Source organism: Scleropages formosus, chromosome 2, assembly GCF_900964775.1.
Source record: "Scleropages formosus chromosome 2, fSclFor1.1, whole genome shotgun sequence".
In the NCBI taxonomy this organism is placed as follows: domain Eukaryota; kingdom Metazoa; phylum Chordata; class Actinopteri; order Osteoglossiformes; family Osteoglossidae; genus Scleropages; species Scleropages formosus.
This window is the reverse complement of record NC_041807.1, coordinates 33517374-33532607: the sequence shown is the minus strand read 5'-3', so window position 1 is coordinate 33532607 and position 15234 is coordinate 33517374. Positions and strand designations below refer to the sequence as shown.

Here is a 15234-nt window from a genome sequence, read left to right as displayed (position 1 = left end):
GGAGACGCTGGCGTTTAAAAATATCTGTGGCGTCTGTGTGAAAGGCCTGCCACCAAGAGACCAAGCTTGGGGGGGGGTTGGTTTCCCGTTTGGTCTCTTGCTTTCCTCATGGTCTGGAACATGTGATCATGTGGCCCGTTGGGCAACTCTTCTGGGCACTTTGCACAATCCATATGAATCAATTTACTGCGCTTGTCATCATCGGATGTGCTTCATGTTTTAATGACAGTACTTTAGGTTTCCGGCGAAATAGTTATGAAACAACGGCGAAGCCATTTTTTTTCAGAGGTTGGGAACATTCAACAACGGAAACACACCGCCTGGAAGGATGGTTAAAAAAAAAAATCCATCTTGACTCTCAGCACTGAGTTGATTGTGGAGGTGATTACAGGCTTCTTGTGCCGCTGCTCGGATTTGCCCTGATTTCGCGGAAGGTGTCACGGCGGGAGGCTGATTGAGTGCGCTGCTCATTTCCCTAAGTGCCGAGCGTTCCGTTGTGTTTTCAACTAGGGCACGGCTCTGCACTGCGACTTCGGAGGGAACCAGCTATACGAGGCCAAGTGGATCAGCCCGGCGGAGGTCAAGTGCATGGATGTGACAGTGAGTATGAGCGATGAGCGGAGACTCGCTCGTCTCTGTCATACAGCAGCCCCCACAGCTGTCACTCGGCACCAAGGGTCGCTCGCTGAGAGATCACGTGGTGCGCTTTCGGGTCCGGTCCTGCCGTCCGCATCCTGCTGCGTGCCCTGCTGGGCGATGCTCGGGCTTCCTCCCCGTGTCGCTCAGCTCGCTGAAACGGGAAATGGGCGTCTGAGAGAACGATGGTCACCGATCTCGTGCCACAACGTACAACTAATTAAATGGCTTCACAAGATAAGTCATCTGCTAAATGAGAAATCAGGCTGTGATTTGCAAAAAGAACAAAACACAAAAAAGATTGTTGAGGGTGAAATGTTAAGGACATTTATGGTGTGTAAATGTCAGGGGCAACTACGGTAAAGTTGAGCGGGGAAGAAATAAATTCTTTTTTCACGTGATACGACAAAGAAAAACCACAGAACCGTTGCTTTCGACCACATAAAGTCTATTTATACGCTTACCGAAGAAACTGAACTTCTCGGTGACCGAAGCACCCCACACGCCCACTAGGGCTTGGACCTCCACAAGTGTAGTTTTGTCCTCGTTCTTTGGCCTCTGAGTTGTTTACTTGCTTTTCCTCACTTGCCAGATGACTTGCTTCTCATTTACATTTATTTATTTAGGAGACGCTTTTCTCCAAAGCGACTTCCAATGAACTCTATGTAGTGTTATGAACCCACACACCTTATTCACCGTGGTGACTTACACTGCTAGATACACTGCTTACACTGGGTCACTCATCCATACATCAGCAAAACACACGCTCTCTGTCACTCACACACTATGGGTGAGCCTCAACAGCATGTGGGAAGAAACCAGAGCACCTGGAGGAAACCCACAGGGAGAACATTCAAACTCCATTGCAGACCGAGTGGGGATCAAACCCACGTCCTGTCGCACCACCCGGGTGCTGTGAGACAGCAGCGCTACTTGCTGTGCCACCTTTATCAAGCCGTCGCTCTTCTTGGATTATTTTGACTTTTATTGTCTCCTACATGTCAGCTATGTGTGATCTATTGTTCAGGGCTCACTTTCAGATTGCAGAGAACTTGAGCTGAACCGAATGGAACTGAAGTGAATAGTTAGAAGACAGACCGCGCACATGAGTAGCAGAACATACGGACGTGTGTAAGCGACTGTGTTATGCACCATGTTGGGAGAAGCCCTTGAAGGATGATATCGCGCCACTGTGTGCAGGTGAAGGCTGGGGATGGACTCTCAGGCTCTCTCTCCCCTGTCTTGGCAGCTCACCACAATGGAGATGAGCCAGGTGTTTCATTTGAACCTGAGGAGAAGGGATTTCCTGGACAAGTACATTGACAGCCCTAAACCAATGAGAGGTCAGTGTCACCGTCACAAGCACGCACTAGCACACGTACCCAGCGGGAGAGACCTCTGGGCACCACACACACACACACACACACAGTGCACCACAGGCAGGTGGGGAAAAATAATCTAAAAAACATTCTGATACATTCAGACTAACGCACTCCCACACTACACTGAAATTTTACAAAAACACTCTCCTTCTTGTACACTGACACCACAGCCTCCTCTGCAAGTTTGTGTGTGTGCGTGCGTGCGTGCGTAAGAGCCGACTGCTCAGCTGGCCTAAATGTATTACTCAGTCCTGCGCTTTTGGCACTTAGTCAGTGCCAGAAACCCCCATGTAGACACAGAACCCTGCAGGTGGCTGAGGAACACAGACAAACAGCCACACTGTAGGTGCAAAGCCTGTTGCCATGGCAACTGAAAATGGCTGCCATTCCGGGCACCGAGACAACTTTTCTCCACTAAAGATTAGCCCCATATGGAAGAAGCATGTGTTAAGTGTGTGCTTTTAATTTTGAAGAAATATAATGGAATTGGATAAATGGCGTACACTTCATGAATATTGATATGATCCAATGGAGTAGAGCAGGGGAATGCAACGGATGCGCGTCCCTTCTCCCCCCAGTGGAGGTGTACAACTGCGGTGCCGGGAGCGCCGACTGCTCCCAGTGCTGGGGTCGAGAGGACCAGGGACACCTCTGCGCCTGGTGCGACAACACCTGCAAGCCGCGGGACGACTGCCTGCCCCTCAGGACGCAGTGCCCGGGCCCCGAGATCCACCAGGTACTCCCCAAAGCTGCCCAAGAGCAGCTCTTGAGCTCTTATGCCGAACGCTCTGCCGGCGGTATGTGCGATACGTATTCGAGATCCAGCATCCCGTCGCACAGCAGCTGTGTGTCGCACTTTCTGCATATTTTTCCTGAATAAAATGTATTATCTGAAAATTGGAAACAGGGATGCAGGGTGCAAATACATTTTGGACAGGACACCAGTTCATTTCTGTCCAATAATAATAATACACACACACACACACATTCTCAGAACCGCTTGTCCCATACGGGGTCACGGAGCCTACCCGGTAACACAGGGCGTAAGGCCGGAGGGGGAGGGGACACACCCAGGACGGAACGCCAGTCCATCGCAAGGCACCCCAAGTGGGACTCGAACCCCAGACCCACCGCAGAGCAGGACTGTGGTCCAACCCACCGCACCCCGAGGAGGAGGAGATGGCGGTGGTGGCGGCCTCTAGCATAGTGGGTGGTGGCAGCCTCTAGCATAGTGGTTAGAACAACTACCTTTGGGCCCAAAGGTTGCAGGTTTGAGCCTCAGCTGCAGTGCCCTTGAGCAAGGTACTTACTCTCAGTTGCTCTAGTAAAATTACTCTGCTGTATAAATGGGTAAATAATTGTAACCTTAACATTGTAAGTTGCTTTGGAGAAAAGCATCAGCTAAATGACTAAACATAATAACAATGTATGTTTGTACATCTGACATTTACAAAAGCTGATGTTTTTCTCCAAAGCAACTGACAATGTTATAATTATGCTATTATTATTATTATTATTATTATTATTATTAATAGTATGGGGGAGCGTGGTGGTGCGGCGAGCTTGGTCAGGTTCCGCTTTCTGGTGGGTCTGGGGTTCGAGTCGCGGTTGGGGTGCCTTGTGATGGACTGGCGTCCCATCCTCGGTGTGTCCCCTCCCCCTCCAGCCTTGTGCCCTGTGTTGCTGGGTTAGGCTCTGGTTTGCTGTGCCCCTGCTTGGGATAAGTAGTTTCAGACAGTATGTGTATTATTATTATTATTATATAATAATAATAATAATACTTCCTGAGAGGGGGGCGTAGTGGGTTGGACCAGGTCCTGCTCTCCAGTGGGTCTGGGGTTCGAGTCCCGCTTGGGGTGCCTTGCAACGGACTGGCGTCCCGTCCTGGGTGTGTCCCCTCCCCCTCTGGCCTTACGCCCTGTGTTACTGGGTTGGCTCCGGTTCCCCGCAACCCCGTCTGGGACAAGCGGTTCAGAAAGTGTGTGTGTATACTTCCTGATGACTGATAACTGTTTGTCCACATCATGGTCATCATGGTCAGAGCCTATCCCAGGATAAAATAAGAATAAGAATAATAGTTACTACAACCAATATTATTATTACTATACATTTAGGTCATTATTCCAGTTGTAGGTATGTCAAGGCAGATTTGATACTAGGAAGACACAGGCTAGGAACACAGATATACCCTGATTACCCTGATTGTTGTTTAAAGGTGCACTGTGGTGACTTGGCCTGTATTCGAACCCGTGACACCCTTTCAGAGTCCATTGCGTCACACTGCCTTGTGCCCTAGTCATGTTCGTGTAGAAGCTCGCACACAGACCCTGTTTCTTTGTGTGTACCTGTTCCTCAGACTGGAGTACATCAGTCATTTCCCGTACAGAATTTGTACATTCGTTAGCACGGCATTGTTGCGGTGGGCCGGGGTCACCGGGGAATGGATTGTTCCCCCGTGTTCAGATGGATGCCTCTGTTGACATGTTTATCTGCTTTTACCGTCTTAAACGGGAAGCATGGTTCATATGAAGCCTAATCGGCCCTGCTAAACACTTCCTCCAGATAAAGTATACGCTTGGAGGGCGACTACGTTTATCACGCAGGCAGGGCCGCCGGCGATGGCCGTGGGCATCTTGCCCATCGTGCTCCGCCCCCTGGGCGCAGCCGCCCGCCCCGATGCGCGCTCCCCATTCGTGGGAAGATGAATCTGCAGAGAGGCCTGATTGGTGGCTTTCGTGTGCGGGATGGGGGCTTTGCTGGACTCTCCGTTTCTGGATTTGCAAACTTTTTTGCTCAGAATGACATGAGGAATTGCGCTGCGCTGTCGAAGGGCATGGGAAGAAGCCAGGTTGTGGTTGTTTGTAAATAATGATATGCTGTACAAACTTCCACAGTATGCTGTAAAAAGGTTGCTCAAAAATCTCAGCTGTCTAGTACTAGATACTAGACTGCAGCAGTTTGTGCAACAGTTCTGTATATTTTTTTGGTGATGAAGTTTGCTAAACCAAAAATAAAACTGCTTGACTTAAAAAAAAAAAAAAAAATCATTAACCGAAACTGAGAGTCACACACCGAGGATAGTAGATTTAAGAACTTTCCATAAATTTATTCTATTCTGGTTTTTCTAAGAACTTTAAAGAATGCTTTTGACAGCTGTAACAGGTTTTTTTTTGGCTTTTCTGAAGCCTGCAAAAAAGCTGTGCTTCTTGAAGCAGGACATTTGTTGTAAAAGAGGAAATGTACCCTCATGTGCCATCCTTTACCCACATCCAGAACTGTCCACTTCTTTTATTTGTGAATCATACATATGTGAACGTGTGAAAAGTACAGCTACATTGGAGTATGAATGCCCTTAAAAGTCTGGGAAAATTCTTCAGCGTCCTTGGATTTCATGCCAGGCTTAATGTTTACAGTAGATTTCCAGCTCTCTGAGCGGTGTGGTCATGATCGCTATCAGCCTGGACTTTTCTCTACATCTGATGTCCAGTTGCGGAATTCCATGTGCTTGCCTTTGAGAATTCCGTGGGACAGCCACGGTGTTAAGTGCTAGAAAGGAACGCTCTTTGTTTATGGGCCATGAAAACTGGCCCAATCATAGAAGGTCCCTGTAGTCAGCAGCTCCTCCTTTGTTAACTAACACAGTCATTTGGGACTCAAACCCATTCCTCCTGTGACATTACATTTACATTTATTTATTTATCAGATGCTTTTCTCCAAAGTGACTTCCAATGAACTCTATGTAGTGTTACTATCAGCCCACACACCTTATTCGCTAAGGTGACTTTCACTGCTAGATACACTACTTACACTGGGTCACTCATCCATACATCAGTGGAACACACACACACACTATGGGTGAACCTGAACAGCATGTCTTTGGACCGTGGGAGGAAACCAGAGCACCCGAAGGAAACCCACACAGACACAGGGAGACCATCCAGTCTCCACACCGACTGAGCGGGGATTGATCCCACATCCTCTCGCACCACCCCTGCACTGTAAGACGGCATCGCTACTCGCTGTGCCCCCGTGCCGCCCCGTGATATGGCTGCACTTTCAGCACTGACCCGCCTCATTTGGTGACCAGTGGTGGACAAGAAGCACGCAGATAAAGGTCTAAGCGCCTTTAGGCTGGAATCGCTTCCTTGAGAAGGGCTCTTAATCATTTTGGTACAAGAGGAGAAAAATTTCTCAGTGACAGCTGGTGTTCAAACAGAACTTCGCCGCAGAGTCTTTTTCATTTTGTTAACGTAATTGATGAACTTACTAACTTAACCACAACACTGAATTATTGAGTTGTTCAGCAAAGAGGCTTTCACAGTTAGCAGTTTTATGGGTTACCTATTTATATCGAGGCTTCTCTTTCGCAATGAACAGTAATATTGCAAGGACTCTCAGTAACGGGCGAATACAATTTGCGCCCTATAATTTGCATAACGAGTATCGGCCGACACAAGAAACACTCGATAATCTCAGAAATTTTAGTTCAAAATATGTCAAGCACCAGAGAAGGCCAGCAGCATCCCTGCCATGTGGAGCGTGGCTTCTCGTCTGGAACGTATGCTTCTCGTCCCATAGCCGCGTGGCTGCTCATGAGCGTCTCTAAGAATTGTAACCTTCTCACCTTTTTTTATCATACTGCAAACCCATAATCTCTCACAATAATGATCCATAAAATAAAAAGTTTGTAAAAAAAAGTACTAAATATTTTGAAAGGCAAGGGAAAACCTTGTCTATTAGTCTGAAACGTAAAATGATGAAATACATAGGATTCGCTTGAAAAGTGTTATCATTACCTGTCATTGCAAAAGATGACAATAATGATAATAATTTGTCCGTTGCTGTTTGCCCTGTTTCTCTACCTAATTTTACCACCCCCAATATCTCCACCCTGTCTGCTCACAGATCATGCCCCTGAGTGGGCCACTTGAGGGAGGCACCCTTCTCACAGTCCAGGGAAAGAACCTGGGACGGAGGGTCTCTGATGTGAATGTGGCCATCGGCAGCATTCCCTGCAGGCTGCTCCACGACAGATATACTGTCTCTGTGCAGTAAGTGACTCCTAACCCCCCCGTCCTTCCTTGGGCGCACTCCTCATCCTCCCCTCCATCATACTTTATTTCCCACACTCCCTCATTTCCCATCCTGTCACATCTGAAACCTCCTCTCATCAGCATCTCTTTGTTCCCCATCCTCCCCCATGTGCAACGCTCTTTGCCATCTCTTCATGTGCTCCAGCTCCGGCACATACAGGACCGAATCTTTCCCTGTGTTCTAATTTAGTGTACACGCTCACTCGTCCTACAGGATATTTTTTTCCAAAACCATTTCAGCGGTTTTTAGAACAGTAGCTTCACTTTGAAACGTTAAAGCACCTTGTGGAACTTGTCCGATTGTAATGCACAGCAGTGATTGTAGCTCAAAAACCCAATGACAATTTAGGCAAATGTCTATTTCAGTCAGCCAGCCAGCCTTGCCCAGCTACCTCTTGACCTTGTCTTCACTGTATGATAGAACAGAGAGAATGTCATTGTGTGTCACAGACTATAGATGCAAGTAAAGAGTTACTGTCCGTAGGACTCGTTTTTTCAGAGATACATATTCTCTAAGGAATCCCACAAATCTATTTATTCTATTTGCTGCTAAAAAGAGAAGGTCATGGGTTGGACTTGCATCTTGGGTATTGGTGAATTGACTAAATAAAGTCTGAGGTGATGAAGGGAGAACGAAGTGGGTCCACAGTGTACCGGGGCTAGAGTTTTGGATACGTAGATGCACATTAATGCAGGGATTTTGAGTCGGCAGAGGTGCCTGGTGGTCGGATGGGATTCATAGCCGATTGTCCTTATCTTGGATCTATTTGGAAAAGACCTTGAACTGGGGTCGCATAAATAACCAGAGACATCCCTCAAGGAAGCCAGAGAAGATATCCCGAGCCGCCAATATTTTTCTTTCCGTACCGAATCGAGATTTGCGCAGAGGTCTGACTGTGAATCAAGTTTTTTGTTTTGTCACAGCTACATGAGATGGGCCACGTCTTGTTCTCAGCAGCCTTTTCTTTGGCAACAGTCTTAATCGTTTTCTGCCAGATGAAGATTCTCAAATGGTGGCTGTTTGCAAATTCCATTCTGGTTCAGTAGGAACTCAGAGCAGGCACCATCGTGGCCACGTTTTTCGGGGGGTATTACTGCAGTCTTGGGCAATCTGGCCATGCCATGGAGGCCTATCGGACACCAAGGAGAATGCTCGCCTTCTTTGAGAGGTCCAAGAAGATTGCATGGAACCTACCATAGACTCAGGTGGAGCCCAAGTCCAGAAGTCTTCAGCACTTTTCAGAAATTGGCTCTAATTTGCCTATGAAGTTTCAACTAGCAAAAGCTGTGACCTGCACATAGATAAGGAGTCAGGTTATGAAAACTGTGGTCTGGAATGTTGTGAACTGCAAAAATAACCACCTGGCAGGGGATGCGCAGTGCCAGCCTGAGTGGTAGGTGAGTGAGTCAAAGTACGGTTACGGTTCTCTCTTTAGCGCCCACACCCTCCCACACGACTGAATCACTGCGCCTGCTGCTTCTCACCTTAACACAAAAAGCACAAACATGAAAAACCCAAAACCTTTAAAGCTCAAAATGAAAACATTTACACCTTCTAGTGCGAACATGAGCATGTTTCGGCAGGACCCCCGCCGCACTGTGTTGTGCTGTTGCCATTGTGAGTTTGCGATACGCGTGTCTTTGCGTGTGTTGGAAGTTGTGTGACTTGTTGTGTCCCTGCTCTCCGATTGCCAGGCTAGTGTGTGTGACGGGGGAGTCCAGGGCTGAGCTGTCGGACGTCGTGACCGTCACTGTGGACAACGCAGCAGTGGGATCCTCCAAAGAAGCCTTTTCATACCTGGTGAGCTCTCTGTCGGTTTGCGCCACACAGCAGTTTATGGTTTATCCCTATGATACTGGATCCCTTTAGCTGGATCTCGCAATAATCCTCCATGAAGTATTGGCGTTTTACAGTTTTTGACCCACGGCACCAGGCTGTTTAATGGAGTTTTAAAGTGCTGCCCTTGGAACTACCTGTTTTGCTCTAGATGATGAACTCTTTTGCAGCCAACATCTTTCAGACATCCTATTTATTGGCACAAATCCCACTCAACCGCGGAAGGCCAACATCACTGGGGGTGAGAGTGTGTTTCCTGGGTCCTCTCTAGTTACTCAGATAGTCCTTTCAGGCTAAGAAGTTGTCCTCTCAGACACAGGAAGGAAGCACGCTTCTTGCCTCCTTCCTTGAACCTGGGTCCAGCCCTCTCCTGAGGAAACATCTGCCTCCAGCATCTGCCCCTTGCAGACAATAGGCCTTGGAACCCCTCCCCTGACCCCCATTGGACACACTCCCCCTTTCCTCAGAGGAAGTGAATCCCGTCTTGGGAAGTATGCCGGGCTGTTCTAGAGGATGTCCCAGGAGTGGATGCACGCGGGGGGGGGTGACCGCAGGAAAGCCACGGAATGCAGAAGTCCTTTCCGCCTCACAGAGACCCCACTTGATTTAGGTTGAGGTGTCGTGAGGTTTCATGGGGCCCAGAGAGAAGGAGAGCAACCCGTGGAGAGGACGGTGTTGAGATCGGCGTAGGCCCAGGAGGTACGGGCCGAGCTCAGAGACGACCCGATGAGAACAGTAGAAATGCTGAGGGTCATCACTTTCTCGGTGCTCTGAGTTAAGCAGATTAATAATTAGTACTTTAATTCCTCATGCCGCTGTCTCATGGTGCCCCGATTCTTCGGAATTATTCAGTTTCAACCTGTAAATGAAGCAAAAGCTGAAGGACCCTCTCTGTCTCTTTGCTCCTCAGATCCCCAGGGTTCTCTCGTTGGAGCCCAGTAACGGCTCCCTGAGTGGAGGCACCGAAGTTGTCATCAGAGGGGAGCACCTGAACGCGGGGTCCCGGGTGCGAGTGAGGGTCAACGGCACCCAGGACTGTGCCATACTGCTGTAAGTGTTCATCCTAGAATCCAGCGTGCTCATCAGTGAGACTTTATGATGTTCTTTTTGCTGTCATCTTGTTTTCCGATATGCTTCGGTTTGTTAGACGCGATAAGAAGTTAACGCAGTAACATAAAAGCACTTGTGGTGTAGCAAACAATTTGAAAGCATGAAAATCCCCCTTGGAAGACCAGATTAATTCTTGCAATTTTTGCAGAAGAGTACGGGATTTCTCTTGTGGTTCCCCGTCTGTAGCGTGTTTCGTCTTCTCGCGCTTCGTTACAATGTGTCGCGGTGTTGTGGCATGCCACATGGACCGGCTCGTGCCACGTAGCGTTGTCTAGTGTTGTGTTGCGGCACGAGTTCGCTCACGGCCCTCGCTCGGGTGGCAGGAATGACGCGAACGCCATTGAGTGCCGAATGCCAGCGGCAGAAAACACTCGGCCCGAGACCGTGCCCGTGTGCGTGGAGTTTGAAGACCTCCCGTGTCAGAACCTTCAGATGAGCTCGTTCTACTCCTACGAGAAGAACCCCATCATCACCACGATCCAGCCACAGAAAAGCCACCTCAGGTAACTGACCTCCCCCTTGTGTCCACCTGTTCTCCACGAGTTCCACAGAAGTTCCACCAAAGTTTCGGAGAAGTTTCAAATGAGTTCCACGGAAGAATTTGTACCGCAGCCCCAGAAAGCCATCAACCCAAAAACACTGATAGTTGTGGTGTCACACTTCATTCAGCTGGTGTTGCAAGAAGAGTTCCTGTCTTAGAACATATTCTAGTCAGGTCTACTGGCCACGTTCACAGTTTGGCTGTTTTTTTGGGGATTCTCCCAGTGAGCAGACCCAGTGTTCTCCCCAGTGCAGCTGGTTTGTGGGTGAGTGGGAGGCTGTTCGCTAGACGAAGTCACTCCCTGGACTTGGGGACAAGGCAGATGTGTTTGCTGACTCACTCTTCCACAGTCTAAGTCTTGGTGTTGACTTGCATGCCTTTGTTCCAGTGGCGGGAGGACCATCACAGTGAAAGGACAGGGTTTCAACTTGGTGCAGACCGTCGACATGGAGGTCAGAGGGATCGGGATTGAGCAAGCTGTGAGTTACTGCTGCTGGACTCCTGCCCTGTTTGAGGACTAGTGGTGGATCGCAGAACTTGCTCGGCCCCTATGAAGGATTCCTGGCTGTTTTTAGCTTGTATTGTCAACCTTGCAATGTCCATGAACATGATGACCAGGTATCAGAGGAGACTTATGTTAAATTGCAACATGTTTTGATAAGGTCTCATAAACGTGTCCTGTTCTCCGTTTTCAGTCCTGCTCCGTCCAGTCAAACACGGTCATCATCTGTTCCTCGCCGCCTTCTCCTGAGTCCACGCAGGCCTCCGTGAAGTTCTACCTGAACGGTGTCCTGTACACTGGGGACCGCCCTGTCTCCCAGATGGACCTGGAGGAGGAGGAGGAGGAGGAGGAAGACGAAGAGCCCTATGGGACGCAATTCTACATGGAGTACCTGGAGGATCCACAGTTCTTCACAGCCACTAAGGACAAGTTCATCAAGCACCATCCTGGAGAGCCCCTCACTCTGATCATAAATGTGAGTGAACGGTAGCAGGAAGATGCAGGAAGTGAGAAGGATGGGGAGGTACCCATATTTGTGACCCAAGAGGGGGGAAGGGAGGCCACTGTGTTCCATCAAGTTTCTCTCTGCTTTTTTCGTGAAGGGAATTACCAGATCACATGTCGGTCACTCATCGATCACCGTTCATTTTGCTTCTTCTTTTCCGTGCAGAAAATTATGAGAATCAAACGTTTCAGCTGACGTGTTTTCAGATGCTCGTCTCTGTTCCGGGTCTGGCATGAAAGCACGTACTGCTGTTACTAGAACCACAGCTACAACCTCTGACCACAGAGCTGGTTGAGCACATCGGTGTGTGAGGCCTTATTCTGCTGACCAAACTTCCCCTTCCCTTAAATACACTTTTCGTATGACGGTACGAGTGTTTAAAAAATTCCATCGCAAGGTAAAGGGGGAAAAACAGGGAATTTTCACATATGCAAACAAAAGATATGTGACTTTGAACCTTCTTCCAGCCTCCGTGATGTGGAAAGCAGCAGGCTTTTTCCAAGTGGATCGGATATGCTGTCCTGACTCCGTCAGGTTTGAGGAAGGCGGTCAGACCGATGCCGGCCGGTTAAAAAATAGATGGCAAGGAAGTGTTTGTTGACAGAGATACAGGGGTTTGCATCCTGGGATGGGACCAGGCTGGGCCCCTTAATCAGTAAACGGGAAGCATGCTAGGATAAACACACCGTTTTTCCACATGCTCAGCCCTCCCATTGTTTTCAGCGTCTGCCGACCCACCTGGTTGCCCCCTTCTCACGCAGTCCTTCCACGGGGGTGCCATTAAATTGCTCCGTATAGCGGGCTTCGGAACAACTGTGACAGTTTCCATCAGCCACCAAAAGTCTTGGTGTAGAACCAGGGTCCAGCTGGTCACTCGTGATCGCACCGCTGATATTATTAGTCTTTGCTTGACCAAGTGACCAGAACCATGGCCCGCAGAGACAGTCACTAGGAGGAAAAGCGTATTTAGTTCTTCCCCAGTTCCTGTTGATAGTGGTCTGAGGACAAACATTGCATCTCCCCAGCTACAGAGAAAATCCCAAGTACAGCATGTGGTTGAAACCGTGTGAAACATGTGAGCTCTAGTCACTACGCTACCCCAGTAAGCACACCTAGCATTGCAAATCACTTTGAATATTGGCATGCGCTAAATGGCGGTTGGTAATAAACAGATGTCGGTTTCATTCATAAGTGGCTGCGCTGGACTGTTTCACCAAATGGGTTACAAGGGGCTGGCATGGTACAGTTCCAGGAACGGTGTTAGGAATGGCTCTCGGGAGTTTTCTCTCCTCTCTCTCACTCTCTTTCGCTCTCATTCGCGCTCCCTTTCCTTCTAGAGGAAGAGGTCTTAAATGGCAGTCAGATAGGGAAACGTGGCGGGCAGGTGTGTGCTTCGGCCCACCTTCCTCCTCCCTTCCATGCCGCTGCGATTGCATGTGCCACAATACCTGATCTTCTCCTACACCCCAGCAAGAGCGCTACACCCCCCCCCCCGCCCCTTGCCACTTGGCAGGTTTGACCTGTTACAATGAGCTCCCTCTGTCCCTCAGAACTGCTGAATCCCTTCCAGCATTCAAAATGGGTCTCAGAACCCATCTCTTTCAGACCCATTTCACTCCTGATCTCCTAACCGCTCCATACATTTCCACCACATCTGTCATATTTATCTGTCTATCACCTATCACACTCAGTTCTCTAGACAGCTACTAGAGTAACAGGCACGTTACTGTGAAAATATAGTTAGTGAGTTTGGGGAATAAATTCCTGCAATGTTCTGTGTGTGTGTGTGTGTGTGTGTGTGTGTGTTTTCCAGACTCACTTCGCCCAAGGTCTCTCTAACTCATGTAAAGTGTAAATGTTCATGCATCATAACTTTATGATCATGCCCACATAACCCTTTACACGGCCGCTACTCCTGTATCTAATTACATTGTATGTAAATGTTTATGTACCTTTAAAGGAAGGCGATCAGGATTCATCTATCCTGTGTTTCATGCACCTGCTTGAGCGGTGAACACTGGTGCATCAAGTGGAAAGAAACTAACTTTACTTAAGGATCACGCGTCTGTAACCATGTCTCTCTTTCTCTCGATGTAATGCACACGTTGTATTTTCGCCGAGATGTACGTCGCTTTGGAGAAAAGCGTCCGCTAAACGAACGAATGCAAACGTAAACGCGTGTGCCGCTTCCGAAATGACGGTGTGCGGAGACTGACTGCTGTGGATGGCGGTTGCTTTGCGCAGAAAGGACCCAACGCCCTGGACCTGGCGCCGGAGGAATACTCTGTGACCATCGGATCCGTTCCGTGTGACATCAGCTTCAGCAACGACCAGCTGTTCCACTGCACCATCAACGGCTCTCTGAACTCGCACGAACGAGAGCAGCCGGTCATTGTAAGTGGGCCCGAGTTACCCGTCGTGCTCCGGTGAGCGACCGTTCCTCTTGAGCTCTCTCATTGCGATTGTTGTTGTCAACGTTGTCGTCGTATTTCCACCTGCCGTCATCCTCCCCGGTTGACGGGCAGCTCCGCCATCGGCAGGATTAGGTTTCATAAGCGTCTAATAGTCACCGGCGTAGTTGATCGCTGAGACTTTATGATGTTCTTTTTGCTTGATGATTAATCCAGAGGTTCGTGGAGGGAGGAGACCGCTTCCCTTTCTTAGAAATGTACAGACAGCGGTGCGATTCTTAGCAAGAATGCGGTGTTTCACAATCGCCGATCTCTTGAAATGCGCGTCAGGAGAGGAGGCCTCGTTTTAGTCACAATCAGCCCGTTCATTAGACTGATTATTGTTGTTGTTTTTGTCTCCGCTCTTTGGGTGATGAGGCGATGTGTGCGCCTACCCAACATGCACCAGGCTCTTTCCTGTTTACGCTTTATGTTTTCGGGAGCGCTTGTTAGTGGAAAACACAAGTCTTTTTTTTTTTTTTTTTTTAAACCTTGTACCGCTCTGGCGGGAGGCCTGTCGCGGTGGCGGGTGGAGAGGGGCACGGCCTGTGAACCCAACTGCCCGTCGCAGCACCGGAGCCTCGTTCGGATGTGGGGTGAAAACCGGCCCCGAAGCGGGACGTCCAAAAATAAACACGAGTAATTAGGGAGAGGAAAAGGAGATATGAGCCGCCGGTTCAAAGGTTAGACGAATGTCATAATACAGACGGGGGGGGGCTGCCATGGTAGAGCACCTCTGTGTAGGAAGTGCTTTTCCCTTCAAATACCTTTTTTGTAGACTTCCCCTGGAATCCACTGAAGTTGGGAGAAGAGCCACAGGCAAGGCAGGGAAGAGCTAGTTAATTACTGAGACTAAACGTGGAACCCTGAACAATGTGTTTTTTTTTTTTAAATCACACTCACTCCTGGATGAAAACACATCGCTCTTTGTGTTTGCGGGCTGGAAAAATAAACGTCTGCAGGGAGAACGAGACTCGGCTTCCGGCGCTCGCCTGTAGAGGATGGTCTTCGGCGGAGGGGCGGAGGGGCGGAGGGGCGGTGGGGCAAAGCGCCTGCTGTATCTCAGCGTGACCAAAGCCAGAAAAAGAGAAAAAGTTCTCATTTAAAGAAGTGGATCATGAGCTCAACAGGAACATGAAAAAAAGAACTGAAATCTCTTTTAATGGTTGCAGTTACTA

At 48.9% G+C, this 15234-nt stretch overlaps 1 protein-coding gene across 3 annotated transcripts in view; it reads left to right on the top strand.

Annotated features, from left to right (window-relative positions):
* The window catches only part of plxnd1 (plexin D1), a 53102-nt gene that overhangs the window by 23659 nt on the left and 14209 nt on the right, over positions 1-15234 (top strand). For all 3 annotated transcript variants that reach the window (XM_029249804.1, XM_029249807.1, XM_029249806.1), the window contains 10 exons: positions 511-600; positions 1886-1979; positions 2597-2754; positions 6924-7069; positions 8807-8912; positions 9859-9998; positions 10382-10561; positions 10988-11078; positions 11295-11576; positions 13851-14000. In XM_029249804.1, coding sequence (XP_029105637.1) covers positions 511-600; positions 1886-1979; positions 2597-2754; positions 6924-7069; positions 8807-8912; positions 9859-9998; positions 10382-10561; positions 10988-11078; positions 11295-11576; positions 13851-14000 — 1437 coding nt within the window. The remainder of the gene's footprint in view (positions 1-510; positions 601-1885; positions 1980-2596; positions 2755-6923; positions 7070-8806; positions 8913-9858; positions 9999-10381; positions 10562-10987; positions 11079-11294; positions 11577-13850; positions 14001-15234) is intronic.